The 17,795-nt window shown below is 43.4% G+C and overlaps 1 protein-coding gene across 1 annotated transcript; it reads right to left on the reverse strand.

Moving 5' to 3' along the window:
• Positions 1 to 4,401: 4,401 nt before the first annotated feature.
• On the reverse strand, positions 4,402 to 17,451 carry LOC147896999 (uncharacterized). Its single transcript, XM_087381991.1, has 3 exons — positions 17,036 to 17,451; positions 4,985 to 5,154; positions 4,402 to 4,588 (listed from the first exon to the last, which is right to left on the reverse strand). The coding sequence occupies exons 1-3, from the start codon at positions 17,180 to 17,182 to the stop codon at positions 4,585 to 4,587; spliced, it is 321 nt and encodes a 106-aa protein (XP_087238117.1). The 5' UTR covers positions 17,183 to 17,451; the 3' UTR covers positions 4,402 to 4,584.
• Positions 17,452 to 17,795: the final 344 nt, after the last annotated feature.

Here is a 17,795-nt window from a genome sequence, read left to right on the forward strand (position 1 = left end):
AAGGATGATGTGAGACTTTTCCTTTTCAATGGTACACAATAATTTGTGCTCCATGATGTCAAGTATACGCTTGAGATCAAGAAGGATCTTCTTTCCACAAGACAACTTGATGATGCTGGTTATGTTACCATATTTGGTAATGGGAAGTGGAAAATTAGCAAGGGTACAATGGTTATTGCCAGAGGCCCTAAAGTTGACACACTATATTTTCTATATGTTGAGGCTTGTCCTCATGCTAATGTAAATGCAACCGAGATGCCGGACATTTCATTGTGGCATAGCCAATTGGGTAATATGAGTATTAAAGAAATAGAGCAACTTTACTATTTGGGTTACTTACCTTCTCTGAAATTTTTTGATTTTAAGCATTGTGAACATTGTATATATGGTAGACAATTATAGTGTCCTCATAAAAGAGGCTTATGCATGAAAGAAGTTCAAATACATAGTGATGTTTGTGAGACGCCACAATTATCTCTTAGAGGTGCATGTTATTTTGTTTCTTTTATTGATGACACCACATGGAAAGTGTGGGTGTATCTTCTTTGCCATAAGAGTGATACATTTTGTGTTCCAAAAGTTTATTACTCTTGTTGAGAATCAAACTAGAAAGACATTGACATGTCTGCAATCAGACAAGGGAGGTGAATATACATTCAAGAAATTCCAAGACTATTGTGAGGCTATAGGCATCAAGAGAGCTCTCTGCTCCACATAATCCTCCACAAAATGGCACTGCACAAAGAATGAGTCGTGCTATTCAAGAGAAGTCCGAAGTATGTTGTCACATGTTGCATAACCTCGTGTTTTTTGAGCAGAGGCTATTAAGATAGCCATTCACCTTATTAATAGATCACCAAACGCAAGCCTTGGTGGCAAAGTGCCAAAGGAAGTATGGAGTGAGAAGCCTCCTTCATTCAAACATTTCGAGGGTGTTTGGCTGTGTTTCGTACATGCACAAACGCATCGAAACACGCACCAAACTAGACCCAAAGTCTCTTAAGTGTATTTTTCTTGGATATGGTGATAGTGGTGAAATGGGATATCGATTATGGGATCCCGAACATAAGATAATAATATGCGACAATGATGTAATATTTTATTAATCTTGCATGTATAAGGAGACCACTAGGTAGCAAGAGCCTGGCAAAGTAATCATTGATAATGAAGCACATCAAGGACAACAAGAAAGCTATAAATCAATCAGTACAACAGCAATAGGAGCCCATTGATGATGTTACAATGGGTCCAAATGGACAACTAGGCATGGCAGATAATATGCCTTTTTGCTATGCCAACACTTGAGGAGCTATCGGGCATCATTGTTGCACCTAATGATTGTGCCACCCTTGATTTACCATGCAAGTGGGTTTACCAAGTCAAGATTACACTAGGTATCAAGACAAGGTACAAGGCCAGATTAGAGGCAAAGGGCTTCAAATAGGAGCGTGGTGTGGACTTTGATGAGCTTTTCTCACCAGTGGTTAAAAATAACCACTGTCCAAATCGTACTGGCCACGAGGACATGGATTTATATTAGATGGACGTGAAGACTGCTTTTATTCACGAGGATCTACATGAGGATATTTATATGCAGTAGCGAGACTCCAATGCTAAGACACTCGAATGGGCACCTTGAAGACTAGATGGTAAGCTTCGAAACTTCTAGTTGGAGAGGGAGAAAGCTACACACGCTCTGATACCAAATCAATAGGGAGAACGGGAGTGAGAGTAGACACAAGGAGTAGGAAATAGTTTGTGGGTGTGAAGCTTGGAAGTGTGCACACAACACACAAGATCTATTATCCACAAAGTAAATGGGTGGAGCCGGTTCAACTGGAACCAGTTTCACACCTGTATACACTTATTACGAGGGTATAGAGCCTTTACCCCAACAAAGATGAGGTTGCTCTACACTCCTCTTGATAGAGGATTACGTAGGCAAACTCTAGTTGGAAACCTGACTGAGATAAGACTGCCAAACAGGTAAGAAGACCACCTCCAAGTTTGATGTCCACACAGCAATGAATCCCTGCTGAAAATAGTGCACCAACTGGAGGGAGATCTCAGTTGAATACAAGGCTGTCCTTCAGCTGCTATACCTGCCACGGAGGAGGAAGGGGACTGCTTACTACTCTCCAGGAGGAGGGAGAAGTCATGAATGATGACCAGCCACTGAATGTGGCTTTATATAGGCCACAAGGGGGAGATCGGCAGTCGGTGCCTAGAAGTAGGCCAACCACCTACCTACGTGGACTGACTGCCTACGTTTCTACCCCTTAGACTAGAGTTGGTTGGCCCCACATTGAGGCATTCTACCTTGACGGTACTCCCTTCCAGTATCCACTCTATCCTAGAGTAACATATGCACAACCATGAATGCATGTTGGCATCTCACCTCCATTCCAGTGACCCTTCACATCCTGGTGACTCTTCGTATCTCCTGAAGACTGTAGACCTTCCGGTCCACCAAAAAACTCTCTGCCATGAATCCCAAATTGCCTCCCATGTGCCTGCCTTAATCCAGGTATAATAGCACAATGGGTAAAACCCTGGGCAGGCCTGATGTCCCCAAGATGGGGCTCACAGGTAGGCATTTCCCACTACCCTAGATTTCAACATTAAAGACAACATTTCATTTGAAAGGTCACAACTCTATATTTAAAGAGTCACACCTATATGCTAGGGTCATACCCTTAAACCTCACTATACCTTTTTGACCTCTATTTAAGAGCTCCCATTGATGAATACAATAACCCGTTTTGTGATCTTCCTCAACTCATTACTTCCTTGCTTTGCTTTTTCTCTATGTTCTCATTAAATATTATTAATGGAATGATTAACTAATAACCATCACAGTCTGGCTATGGTTGAACAATGCATGCAAGGAGGAAAGCTTGATAAACTCACTAACCAAGGCATGAACAAGCTTATCCATAAAGGGGGTGATGAAGAGTACTTGGGTAACTGGAGACCCCTTACAATGTTAAATGTGTCTTATAAGGTAGTGGCCAAGGCACTAGCTGAAAGAATCTCCCCCTGATGAACATGTTTTACAAGGAGAAGAAGGGCTTTATTAGGAGTAGACATACCTTGGAAGCCATTATATCAATATGTGAGAAGGCATGGAAATGGCAAAAGGGGAGGATCAAGATACTATAACGTTATATAGTGGGATTTTTATCATTCTATCTCTCAAGGATGCAGGTTTTGACGAACATTCATTGATTGGGTTAACGCTCTTAAGAGTCCTTCCACAGTCATCAATGTAAATGGGAAATGCACTGAGGAGATTTGAGTTGACCTGCTCTATTAGACAAGGGTGGCCCTTGTCCCTCTCCTATTTGCTTTATATGTTGATGCACCTGGATGGTTGGTAGAGACTGAAACTAGAGAAGGGAACATAATGGTATTCTCATTTCTGATAATCCAGAAAAGTTGAGATTAGTCAATGAGCTTTTGCTGATGACACAAATTTCATGGTGTCCAGCAGGGACAACAGTATTCAAGTTTATGGGAACAAATTGAATTTTCTCTAGTGCCTCAAGTTCTATGGTCAACCCATAGACCTCTTACACTTTGACATAGTGGTGAAGCCATCATTGTCCTGGATCAAATTGGGTGTAAAAGGATCCAAAGAGGTGAAGTTTTTAGATTGCTTGGGATACCCATGGGCTTTGGCATTAGTGACAAACAGAGATGGGATTGGTAATCAACAGATTGGCAGCACATATGACATTGTGAAGAAAGCATGATGCAAAGAGAGGTACTCCCAAGTGATTTACGTATACTCAAGTTGCAACAAAGCCAGGAAATTAGATACATCTATCATTGGATAAAATGACATGCCACTGTCATAAATGCAGACTACCCTAGGTACTTTAGTGACACCTACTACCACTACCATCAACATAACATTTAATGAATGTCCTCTTTATATAATATGGAATTTTTTATACATGTCATAGATGATAGAGATCTTGTGCATAGACACTCTCTTCTAATTATTATAGGTACTGGATTGCCCCAACAACTAATTTCAACAATGCTACTCCCATGGTAGTAGGAAAAACACGTCATGCCACATAATTTCCTGTGCAAATGAGCCTCATCAATATATATACCTTCATAAGACTACCACAAATCCAATCTTACAAATTGACCATTTTTTAAAAGACATTTGAAAAAGAAATGACAGGGACATAAATACTATCAAAAGAGAGTCAATAAGTACTACTGATTACCAATTGGACAAAAACCATAAAATTCTGCATGTTCACTAAGATGACTAAAAAACAAACCTTCATAAGTCTAGAACATATCTAAATTCATAAAAGTAAACATTTTTAAAAAAAGACATTTTAACCTCGTCAACTTGAGAATCGACCAAATCCAATTACACATCTTTCTTAGTGCATGTTACATGTGATCAAGGTTAGATGCTACATTGATGCAGGGTCACATATGTGACTTGCACACTTGCACGTATCTAGTAATGAAGTTAAACAATTCCTACTTGGGTCATGTTATAAATCAAGCAGTTTCTCCTTTCTCATGGAGTAATCGTGTCTCCTTCCTTCTCCTTCATCTTCAATGAAACGTGAAACATGAGTCCCAGATCTAGTTAATATCCTCACAGAAAAGTATAATGCTGAATTTTGCTCAAATCTTATATTTAAAAGCAGAAAGATTTCCTTTGGGCAGGGACACAAACTTGCACTCGTAGGCTAAAACAGTGGAAAGAAAAAATGTATAGACATTAGAGCTCCAATCTCAAAACAAAGAAAATGGACAATTTACTGCACAGGTAATTATAACAAGAGAGCTCTGGATTTTAAGAAAGAGATGAGGAGTTACACTCCAGCAATGAATTTCTTCAGTATCCACGTCAGCAGCAATGGCAGCAGTTGCTTCAGTAATACTCTACATGACCCCCATTTACCAAAAATGCAAGAACATTACTAACCTCACTATTGAATCTCACCGTTCAGGAACAGCCTCAGAAACACTCTTGCTTGGTTTCTTGGGAGGGCCATTAAAAAACTCCTTTTTATCAGCCTCTTTGATGTAGTGACAAATTTGTCTTACTCTTCCCCTTCCTACCAGCCACATCAACAAAGCTTTCATGCGAGTTTTGCTTTTGATTCCTGCTGGCTGCAATCAAAAAAGACACCAGTAACGTATTCGAGTCATTGTGGATTTAACCATATAAGGGTTAGATTCGAAAATTGAAGGATAAACTACTGCATTAAGGGTTGCAGAGAGTAGAAAAGAGAGCCAAACATTCTAAAAAATATCTGATTACAATCTGTGTGATACAGTTCTGTGTCTGATTGCTTGCCACTTAATTAATTAAGAAGCTTGAATCACAATGTATGTTTGTCAACTATCCACTTCCTATCATGAGATGCTGCAGTACGTATGGATAATCCAGCTCAACACTATTCACAGTAGCATTTATAACACATCAACTCGACTTTGACAAATATGCTAGCATGAATTCTTCAGCTTTTTTTAGGAAAACAATTTGACACAAGTGCAGGAATGTTCTTAACTATTGATTAGCTCAAGATCCTAGGTGCAGAATGAACTGATTCCCATATAGCAAGAGCTACCAGAAGCAGCATTGGCCTTTTGGCCTTGCGTGTGACTGTGTCCCGCCATGAAACTTGACACCAACAGTATATCAGAGCAGCCCCTGGACCAAGAACCTTGTCTACAATTTGTTTTCTGTCTTTCTGGCTGCTGACCTGCTCAAAATTTTGCGCCCTGTTGTATATCATCATTCAGACGAGTTTCGTTGTCACTTTCATACTCAGTTTTGCTCTCTGAGTTGCCCCAGTGAGCCCTTTACTCTCTTCCAGGCAGTGAATGATCAGTTTCGATCAGGTTGTGGGTGGCTGACAGCATTATATTTTCATATACACGAGCCAACACAAACTTCTGTAACTATTGTTCAAAATCTGTCACTAGCTGCAAGTACACAAGATTCTACTGCAATTATTGAATCATTGGTGCTATTTTACTGTTCGAATTTGGAGCCAGGAGAGACAACGCTTTCTCAGCTTGGGCCTCATTGAGTTTAGGTGAGAGCATGCTGTTGTGACTGAGCAGCTAAGACCGCGTGCCCTTCACCATTCTAGCTCTCACCTGCATGCGCATTTCTGGTCTGCATCACCACCTCATCTCTGTCCTGCCATCTGTGATGCTATGTGCGCCTTATTTGCGAGCTGGAGTGCAACTTTGAGACCTTCATATATTCACTGTTTCAGCACAGAACTGAGCTGCAATTGTGTTGGATTATATGGCTTCACAGCTTATCCTCCAAACAAGTTTGGGCTTCAAGGGATGGCAGAGGCTGTACAACAAGAGCTAATTTGCTACAATATTTGTATTTCGGTTGTTTATCCTCCAAACACATACCCATTGAGATATGTTGAAGGTGAAATGCTGGTTTGGATCCTAACGTGTTCGAGAGGTGTTGCACAGTCAGCCTTGCACTTAACATGCGGGGACTACTGATGCGTAATGAGAACCCAATGCTACTATTGTACTGTGTGGAACTGAATAATGCATGCATGAACCATCATGAAAGCAGAAACAATCAAAAAGAACACAAGATGTAGGGGTGCACCAATCGGTGCTATTTACTAGGCAAATGCTGCCACGAATAACTGAGTACAAAATGGATATCAAAGAAGATATCATGCGAGTACTATGCTGCATGATACATGATGATGTTGTCTACGTCTGAGAGCTGCATATGCTATGTCTGAGATGCGTCTATCTGCTGCGTATGCATGTGTGCTGCTGTAAACTGCTGCAAACAATCCAGCAATGAGCACTCAGAGTCCACCAATATGGAGCTGGCTGGAGGGGAAGAAAAACTGAGGGGGAAAAGAAGGGCTGGTAGGCTGGAGGGGCTACTGGAGCTGGCTGGAGGGGGAGAAAAACTGAGGGGGAAAGAAGGGCTGGTAGGCTGCTTCACAAGCATGGATCAAAGCTGGAGCTGAAGGATCTGAATGAGAATGTCCCAACACTAAAAGGGGGAGCTGTATATATAGGCTGCAGGTAGGGGGTCAGGTAGGGGTCGGCCTATTTGGCTGGGTGGTCAGCCACTTTCGCATTAGGTTGCCACCTGGGCTGGCTGCCAAATGTGGCCAGCCTTTGGCCCATGCCTGGCCCCTTCCGCTTGGCACTTGTGGCCCATGTTTGGCCATTCTGACATGCTGAAAGCCATGGTAGTTTGTCACTGTGCACGTGACATTCCCTCCTGCTAAACTTTTGGATGGTTGTAGGATATATGAAATTGAACCAGTAATGTTGCAAATGTCCCTGAATAGTAGCTCTATCCTCCCAAAGAAATGGAAGATAACAGTCTGGCTCCAAAATTGAAACTGCTTGATTGTATGGAACTGAGGCTCAAATGCCATGTAGAGAATACACTACGGATGAGTAAACTCTATTGAAAACTAGAAAAGCAAATAGTTGTGACCAAACTTCCCACCAAACTATTGCTAATTGTTGATGAATGAATTGTGGTGGTATGGTTCTCCGATAGGCTTCTCGTATTGCAATGATGTCCTTGGGAACTACGAAGAACTGACTGAATAGCTAATGTAGAGGAATTGATATTAGGAAGACCAATGATGCCCATCCTCTCCTAGGTGGAACACCCCATGAACTATGGGTAAGCCTTCGTGGTCTACTGGGATGATGTATGAAGCAATAGATTGAGATAAATCCAACTGAATGCCGAAAGACTCCAATATGTACACTCCTGAGCACTTAAGTGCTATTATCTGTCTGACTGGGTGTGGGGTCTATTACTAGAGAAAGTTGGAGAACTCCGTCCTCCTCTATTCAAATGATAGCTGCTGACGGCAAAGACGTTGCTGCCCTAGTTACCAGGGAACGCCGTTCCCTAATCAAGAACGTAGGGAAAGGCGTTCCCTACTGTCAGGCATTCAGGGAATGCCGAAAACGGCCAGGGAACGCCTGTGGAATAGGGAACGCCATTCACAGGCGTTCCCACGTTCCGAGAATGCCTAAACCTAGGCGTTCCTTGCGTTCCCTGGTCTTTCATGCGTCGATTTAGGTGGGCGGCCTGTTTTCTCCTACGCATGGTCTTTTTTTTCCTACGCCTGTTCTGTGGGCTGGCCTGTTCTCTCTTCTCCTCCTCCGCAAGCTTCCACCTCCTCCCTCCACCGCCTCAAGCCTCCACCTCCTCCCTCCAACTCCTCAAGCTTCCACCTCCTCAAGCTTCCACCTCCTCTTTCTCCACCTCCACCTCCACCTTCCACCTCCACCTACTCCCTCCACCCTCCACCTCCACCTTAAGCTTTCTCTCCTTCACCTCCAAGCTTGCTCCCTCTACCTCAAGCTTCAAGCTTGCTCCCCTCAAGCTCTAGAGTCAAGCTCCCTCCACCTTTCTCATCTCAACTTCAAGGTATGTAATCTTTTTGTTACATTTGAAACTTCAAGGCGTGTTGGACAAAGTTCAAACTTTATTCATCTCTCTTTTTGAACACAGGAATGGCTCCTCCACGTGGCATGGAAAATGATCACAAATCCTTGTGGTGGAATGAAGTTTCTTCCAACAATAGGTATGACAATTTGAAAGGTGGTGCACGCAAATGGACATGCAATTATTGCCATGCAGTCAAGAGTGGAGGTGCGGATAGAGTGCGGGCTCATTTATTGGGAGTTTGTGGTAAAGGCATCTCCATTTGCCCATCAGTGTCAGATGCAGATTCAACACACTTGCATGCACTTGCACATAGGATGGATATTGCAACAACACGACCTATGGTTCTTGATCCTAGAGGCCGTGGAGCACAGAAGCATGGTGCAGGTAATTCTCCATCCGCATCAACATCCGCTAGCGCTTCTATTGCAACACCATTGTTTGGTGGCATAGGAGGAGGCGGAGGTTCAGATGCACATACAGGAGGGACCTCATCTTCGAGAGGCACTAGTAGGGGTATGACACAGGCTAGCCTTGTGGGTGCATGGCATCCTGGAAGAAGGGCACAAGTTGATGCAGCAGTGTCCCGTTTCTTTAAAGGTGCAGGTGTGGCGTTCAACAAAGCACGTGATCCATACTTCATTGATATGGTGAAGGAGATTTCAGTTTTTGGACAGCCATATGCCCCTCCCTCCTCTAAGGCCTTGCACACTTCTCTTTTGCAAGCAGAGAAGTCTGCCATAGAGCATGCTTTGTCACCGATCAGAGACATATGGAAGAGATGTGATGTGACCATCATTGGAGATGGATGGAGTGACAACAGGAACCGCTCTATTCAAAGCATCATTGCCTATTCTCGAGGGAGAAGTTTTTGTATAAAAGCCATTGACAACTCAGAAGAAGGAAAGACTGCTAATAGATTGGCCACCATTTGGGCAAAGGCTATTGAGTATGTGGGTGCACAGAATGTGGTGCAATTTGTGGCAGATGATGAGAATGCAAATAGGGCTGCAGGCAAGATCATAGAGGACATGTATCCTCATATATGCTTCACTCCTTGCATGGCACATGGGTTGAACAATCTTTTGAAAGACAAAAGCAAGGAGGATGTGATTGCACGCACCATTGAGTGTTGTATACACATTGTGAATTATATCACATGCCACCACTATATTTTGACCATTTTTTCCTGGATGTCTCCATTGGATCTCTTGAAGTATTCAGAGATACGCATGGATCGTCCACCTCTCTGATAATTACTGATGCAGCCTCCACTTTTCGATGGGAATGAGGAAAGGGAACTATGAAAACTATGGCACGATGCTCCCCAATGAAGGTAAGGACTCAGTAACTGTGCCGATCGAAGTTGTTGCATATGATGCCTTCCTAAGAATTGTGGGAGATGTGATGCAAAGGAAGATGCATGACATACCTCACTGAATGGAGGGTCAAAGCTCCCAACAGTGCGACTACCCCTCCCCAAGGAAATTGAGGAAGAGGTACTGCGAAGAAAACTGCATGATGCTCCTCACTGATGGATGATAAGGGAACCCCAATCTCCCTAATGAATGTGATTGCCACCTCTCTAGGGAACTGAGGGATACTACGAAGAAAACTGCATGATGCTCCTCACTGATGGATGATGAGGGAACAACAATCTCCCTAATGAATGTGGTGGCCACCTCCCTGGGGAACTGAGGGACGTGAACAGTAGAGGAAATTGCATGACATTCCTCGTTGATTGACAACCTCCAACTTGCCGAATGCGATGGCTGACAAATCTACCACTTGATTGGATATTGCCACAGTTGCTACATGCACTGCAATATGCAAGGGTACTCCCTCCTGCTAGGCTTGAAACCGTCCTCGAGACTCCTGCAACCCCTCCTCCTACTGAGCTACAAGCCCCCGATGATCCAATGAAATATGAGTCATGCTCGTTGAAACTAATGTTGCCCACTAAGGATAGGTGGGAGACCCATCCGAACTGTCTGTGGAAATTGTTGTTGGAAACTGTATGATCCACTTGGGTGGTAGACCCAAGAGTCTCATGATTAATGGTAGCTAAAAGGTCTCCAAGGAATGAACTCCCTCGGGTGCCTCTTGTAGTTGTTAATGCCGACTCCTTTGGAAAAGACTAAGAGGAAAGGCCTGCTGACACTAGGTGGTCCCCATGGGTGGTAGACCCAAGAGACTCATCTACAGAAACTGCAGTTAAACCATCCCCCTGAATGGGAGAAGATTCGATGAAACTGGTGGGAAATTGTGGAGTGGAGGAGAATTGTGTGTCGACTGCCCGAGTCAAGTGCTCCTTCCATGCACAATAATCACTCCACATATGCGATGCACAAAACTGGCTCCAAAAATCTTCTTTGGCCATGTTGCATGGCCTGTCAAACTGTCCTGAAAAGAAACAAGATTACGGGACAAATGACAAGAGTCGGCTTGATGCCCGATGAAGGTTGGGTAGGAGCAATGTATGTGTAGTCATCTATCATACATCCGGAAAATGCCCAAAAATTAATTTGATAGTACCTTTCCCTCCCAGTGCTCATCTACTTCCCTTACTACTGTCACATGCACCCCTGCACTTGGGTAGCATATGACACACTGGCTTAGCTTTAAGTGCAATCTGTACAACATTTTGATAAGTATAGGACATATTTTGTGGTATGTCATTGCCCCATTGTGAGCCCTCAGTCCAGGGACAGTCAGGCATGAGCTACCTAGGTCTAGAAGTGTCAGTCCTCTTGTACCCACGGAGAACCAATTTTGAAGGTCAGTAGCATGCAAACATGAGCAATGGACAAGGTTTTTGCAGACAAGTAGTAGTCAGAAACATGCCAGGGACAAAAGGGGAAAACCCTAATTCTGGGGGAAAACCCTAATTTTCTGAGTCAAACCCTAATCCAGGTGGCCGACCACCCAGCTACAGGGCCGACCCCCCAGCTGCATGGCCGACCACCTAGCTGGACAGGGCCGACCTGCTCTTGTTGGGCGAGTTCCTCCAGCCAGTGGCCTAATAAAAAGCCCCCAGATCCCCTCATTCTCTCAGATTCAGACTTTGATCTCAGTATTCCAGCAGTAAGCTCCTCCGATTCCCCCTCTCATACTCGCCTGTTCCAGCCTGATCTACCTCAGCCTACTGTTCCCCTTCTCAGATCTAAACCAGATAGAAGTGTGGACAGCAGTGGAGATCTACAGTTGCACAGGGAAGGACAGTTGCAGCAGCAATCAGCAGCCTACTTCCAGCAGTACACAGGCAGCAGTTTCCTTTAAGTCTTTCAGTATTCTTCATTCAGTTTTCGCATCAGAATTTGAGGATCTTGTGCTGTATTTGTTTGCCTGCAGAGTGGCCTCAGTTGCAGCTTGTCTGGGACTTGCCATTAGGCAGAATTCCTGCACTCAGAGATCAATTTTTGCACTCAGTTCTGTGCAGTCTTCTTGCTCCATATGGGGCAGCAGTGTATTCAGACTCAATTCTCCAAGAAATAAAGCAAGTACTTCCCCATCCGGGGAAGGGGGCCCTTAAGTGGGTACTTGGGACCCCATCGAGTGTACCATGCAGTTATCTTGCTTCATTCCCCCAGTTCCCCTCTCTACTTCTCATCCTCTCACTCCCCTTGTCTCGGATTGTAAATCGAATATCTCGCAACGGTTTAAAGAAGGTTTCTGCTCGTAAATTTAGACCGCAAGCCCTTGCATGTTACAACTACCTATTGGCATGCTGGAAGAAACTACGTCTAACAGGAAAGCATTGACTTGCTTCTTCTTGTCAAAATTAGTTTGGTAGTACCTTTCCCTCCCAGTGTTCATTTTCTTTCCTTACTAGCATGTCAGCATGGTGGAAGAAACTGCGTCTAATAGGAAACCGCGGACTTTCTTCTTCTTGTCTAGGGAACTTATGCTCTGATACCAATGTAGCATGCAGGGATCCGAAATGAGAACCCAATGCTAACTACTATACTATGCGGAATTGAATAATGCATGCGTGAACCATCATGAAAGTGGAAATGTAGGGGTGCACCAATCGGTGCTATTTAATAGGGCAAAAGTTGCCACGAATAATTGAGTACAAAATGGAAATCAAAGAAGATATCATGCAAGTACTATGCTGCATGATACATGATGATGTCCTCTGCATCTGATAGTTGTGTATGCTCTATCTAAGTGTGCCCGTGTGACTAGTATATACAGTGTGAAACAGGTTCACTTTGAACCGGTTCCACTCCCATGTAAGTAGATAATAAAACTAGACTGTGGTGGTGTGCACTCTATCTCGTTTTTTCGCACCCATAGTCTGTGTGTACTCATTCTCTCCCATCTCTCCCTCCTACTCTTTCAACTAGTATCAAATCTAGCTAGTCTAGCACTCTAGGGCTTGTCCTCATGCTAATGTAAATGCAACAGAGCTGCTAGACATTTCATTGTGACATAGCCAATTGGGTCATATGAGTGTTAAAGGAATGGAGAAACTTTCTCATTTGGGTTACTTGCCTTCTATAAAATTTTCTAAATTCAAGAATTGTTGCCACACGGAAGGTGTGGGGTCCACAAAATGCCACTGCAGAAAGAATGAGGTGAATATACATCCAAGGAATTCCAAGACTATTGTAATGCTAAGGGCATCATAAGGAGCTCTCTACTCCACATAATCCTCCACAGAATGCCATTGTAGAAAGAATGAGCCGGACGATCCAAGAGAAAGTCCGAAGTATGTTGTCAAATGCTACATTACCCCATGTTTTTTGGGCAGCGACTATTGAGACAATCATTCACCTTATTAATAGATCACCGAATACAAGACTTGGTGGTAACGTGCCAAAGGAAGTATGGAGTGTAAGGCCTCCTTCATACAAACATTTGAGGGTGTTTAAATGCATTGCGTACGTGCACATACGCAAGGAAACATGCAACTAGATCCAAAGTCCCAAAAGTGCAACATTCTTGGATATGGTGATAGTGGTGAAATGGGGTATCGGTTACGGGATCCCAAACATTAGTAGATAATATGCAGCAATGATGTGATTTTCGATTAATCTTGCATGTATAAGGGGCCTACTAGGCAACAAGAGTCTAGCAGAGTCATCATTGATGATGAGGCACATCAAGGACAACAAGAGGCATCATCCCCTTGCATGGCTTCTTTAAAGCTGGAGGGTTCACCACAATCAGTCACCATAACATATACATTGACTGAATTTACCCCTGATACGAACCTGTCAGGCTGTCTAGTTTGTCTAGTACTTCTTCTGACCCAAGCAGCCTGATTAGGTGGTTGTTGTACTTGCTGTTCCTGCAAAAAATGTGGCTGTACAGCCTGTTCTTAATGCACATTTGGTTGGAGAACTGGCTGATTTTGTGCCATCCTTGAGGTATCATCAATGAATGTGACAAAATACCCCCATGGGCTGCCAATCAAGGGCCATAGCCCTCCCCTCTCATTAATCCTTGGCCATCCACTCCAACTCCCTTTGCCTTTCACCTTCTGCCCTCTTGGCCTTTCACCTTCCTGTGTCGTTCAAACTTCTGGCCCACGAGCTCATATTTTCTCTCCCTGTTTCTTATCCATAGACTAAGCCTAGGCAGGCCCTATGTCCCACAATCAGGCCTACAGGTGGGCACTACCTGGCTCCTTATTTTCAACATGCATGTGGTTAGTAGCCAGCCTGGTGCAGCTTGCATCACTTTGACATTTTGCACCTATGTGCTTGCTCTCCCAATCCTTCTCATCTCGGCGTCTCCAACATCATCTTGGCAAAGTTTGTGCAGATTTATCTCCAGCGCCTCCATTCACCACCAAAAATTCCACATGGCTTTTGGTAAGCCATGGTAATAACCGAGGAAAAAAGTATGATGGCACTCAGTATATATTTGGTTTTGAGGTAATTGATGCACTTGTAGAGGCGGTAGGTATCAAGATGCACACAAGAGCACTGACACAAAAGGGGGAATCAAATCCGCACAAGTGTATCTTGCAAAGCCCCAAACTTACCTCAAAATGCCTCTAAGGAATCAGTTAGGCCCCTTGCAGAGTTATTAAAGAATATTATTCTTGTGATATTTGATTCATCTATGCCAACACACATGTCATATACTTAAGAATATCCTTCTTGTATTGGATACTTTTTCATTGATGAGATAGGCATGTCACAACGAATCCGTCTTGAGCAGATCTCTTTATTAATGCTTGTGACAATGATGCCTTGGAACTTGGAGATGCCTCAGCTTTCTGCAGTGATTATGTTGTTTACATACCCTTGGAACTTGGGATAGATGCCTTTCCAAACCTGCATTGATCGTTATATGCTTTGTCTTCATCCATACTGGATGCTCCTTTTGAATACTTTGCTGGACCGGTTTCCTGTTTGAGTCCCACATCAGATTGCCTGATGTCTACCTTGGATTTTGTCTACTTGGCTTTTTCTACACAGACCCATGCTTGGCCCTCAGGTCACGTTAGCATGGTCGACACAATGTGCTTCATTGACATCAAATCAAGGGGGGCTTTATTGCTCCATCTTCTTAGTCATTTCTACATTGTGTGTGTCAGTCAGGGTACTTTGCCCAGGTTGTTCCCTAACATGAATGGAATAAAAATTGTTTTCTATTTTATTTGGTCATAAGGTGCTCTAGATAATCCATCCGAAATGACATGTGATGGTGTGAGAGTCTCTACTTGTCCCCTGTTCAGAGGAAGGGGGGAATGACGTATGTATGTCTTGTATGAATGGGACCTTTCTTTTAGGCATCTTGGCTCTTCCATGCATGCTAGACCTCTGAGCCATGCTTGTTGATCCTCTAAGCCTTTCATGCCATGTTCATTGGCCTTTGAGCCATGTCTACTTGCCTCTAAGCATTCCGACTTTGTCGTGTCTTACACCCATGTCATTCAGAAAGTTGAAGGTTATGTCACACCTCATGACCTTCACTTCGAAGGAGTTTATGTTGGATATGTTGGAGATTTTATGCGATGTATCTTGTGTGTGTGTTGTGTCACATGTGTTCAGTCGGTAAGTCAATAGGACTTATGGTTAGTGAAATATTAAATAGTCCAACTCTAAACCTAAGACTATAAAATGTCACATATTGTACTTTGTAGCCTTTTTTTATTGTTCTCTGGAATATGATCACTTATACTTGTATACCTTCTTTTCTCTCCTCTTCCTACCCTTCCTTTCCCCTTTCCTAATTCCTAATTCCTAACAAATCAAACCCCTCTATATGGGCAAACATTATTCTCAAGGTCTCATTCTGATATACACAGAAAGAGGACCTATAAGATACTTTCTAAAATCTATAGACATCAATATAAATCCAGGCTCTTTAGAAGCTCTCTTCCGTCTTTACTACGAGTTCTCACCTGTCTATATGCTCTTCTGTGCTTCTCCTTCTCCCATGTTCTGATGCTCTGTCCCATAATTGCACTGAAATCCAACTATGATTTTTCCTCAGGTAGGTAAATTGCTCTGTGTCTTGCAAAGAAATGAAGGGAGAGAAGTGAAGATGTGACCAACAATAGACAGAGACAGGGGAAGAGAGTGAGGCGTAACAGGTGAGTAACATTTTTAAGGAATGAGAGTTGACTGGGAAGCAAAAATTGTAGATGGAGATCAGGATGGAGCTAGACATGTATTTCATACTTGTACACTGGATATATATAGCATATATTGGCTAGATATGCATCTCGGTCCTCCACTCCTCCATAGCCAGGCAGCCTGTCTACCAGTAATACTTTTTTATGTTGCTGCATTTTAGTGCCTAGTTTCTGGACACTACTCATTGTACTTTGTTCTGTCTCATAGGCTACTTCTGGCCTTTAGTAGACGCCAACATAATTTTCTTTCTGCCTTTCTTTCTCTCCCTCACACACACAAAGACACATGTGCATCTGCATGCACACACAAAAGGGGAAAATACAGGCATGTATAGTTGATGTGATGGACACACGATGGACAGATGCTTCAAAATGGGCCCAGTTGAAACACTACTGGGGAAATATACATAGCAGCCAGCCTAACCTCTAGAGAGAGTGGGAGAAAATCGCTCACTGGCTTTGCAAAAAGCTACAGAATAACAGAGCAACAGTATGTGAAAGCATGGTGTCCTTGATATGGGGGTGCACCACGCTCAGATATGAAGGATACCAGTGCGCACATATGTAGCTAGGTGAATCTCTCAGATAAAAGAAACAAAAGTGCAATCTATACCCGTTTGGTACTCATCCTCTACATTGTAAACCATGGAACACATCACGAGATAGTCAAAACTACCACTAAATAAGAGCATTGTATTACACATGTGCATACACACACACGAGTATATATTTATACAACGGTCTATCTAGTCAATTTCAGTGCGGATCTGCACAACTATTTGACATAATAAAGGATACAATTCTTGCCACTTTATTCAGACTTGTCGTTGCATGTTTATCGAGCAAGCAACATGGAAGCGCCTGATATAACTGAAAGAGGGCTTTTCGAGCGAGTAGGAAGAAACCCAAAAGGCGAATTGCAACTATCATGTATTCCAAGGACTGATTGGCCATGTGTCGAGTGAACGAACCTCGGCAAGTTTCCAACAATCAGCGACACTTTTAGGGCCATGCTGGTGCAGCAGATTCTCCAAGATTTTGGTGGGAGGCAAGACGTAGGAAGGGGGAGGGGAGGGCCGGAGCTTCTTGGCCAGATATGTCGCCCTTGTTGTGAACATGTCTGGTTCTGCTTCAGCCCATCTGCAGGCAGTTCAACTGCCCTTCATGAGCCAGTTTATAGGCATCGTTTGGGCTTATTAGGCAACGCTCACACTTCCACTTCCTCTAGCTTTGACTTCATTCTCCTTTTCACTAGCTAGTAGCACAAGAGAATTCCCAATTTCCCACTTTGTGAATTTTGGGACATCACCACATGAGCATCTCAAGAGAGGCACCGCTACCCCCCCAACCACACCTAGCTAAGTATGCACTATATGCAAAAACAAAGGAAAAGGGGCCCCTTCCCACAAGGGAAAGTGTCAAACTTTTTGTGTATATGGCAATGACGCACACACTGCCCGTGCAACACATCTACACACATGATATTGTAATTTGAATGGTCATGCCGCACCCAAGCTTGTGCCACAAGCAACACCTCCTATGAACAATCTTTTATCACCACAAGTGCTCATCAGTTTGTAAAGGGGTGTATTCACTGCACTTCCCCCCTTGGTGGGCATCCAAGGAGTGCATAAGATCCATATGAACCTTAGGATGATTTACGAAGTGCGGACTCCAAGAAACCTAAGTATTTCATTCCCCTCGCCATTGCATATATTTTCACATACTTCT

Source organism: Dipteris shenzhenensis, chromosome 11 (genome assembly GCF_047967505.1).
Source record: "Dipteris shenzhenensis isolate YYH24624 ecotype China chromosome 11, Dip_SZ_1.0, whole genome shotgun sequence".
NCBI classification, from domain to species: domain Eukaryota; kingdom Viridiplantae; phylum Streptophyta; class Polypodiopsida; order Gleicheniales; family Dipteridaceae; genus Dipteris; species Dipteris shenzhenensis.

Excerpts from the sequence above, each read along its gene's own strand:
- LOC147896999 (XM_087381991.1), bottom strand. The coding sequence starts at position 17,182 with ATGTTCACAACAAGGGCGACATATCTGGCCAAGAAGCTCCGGCCCTCC. Across the intron at positions 5,155-17,035 it reads ATTGTTGGAAACTTGCCGAG|CCAGCAGGAATCAAAAGCAA; the intron begins GTTCGTTCACTC and ends TTTTGATTGCAG.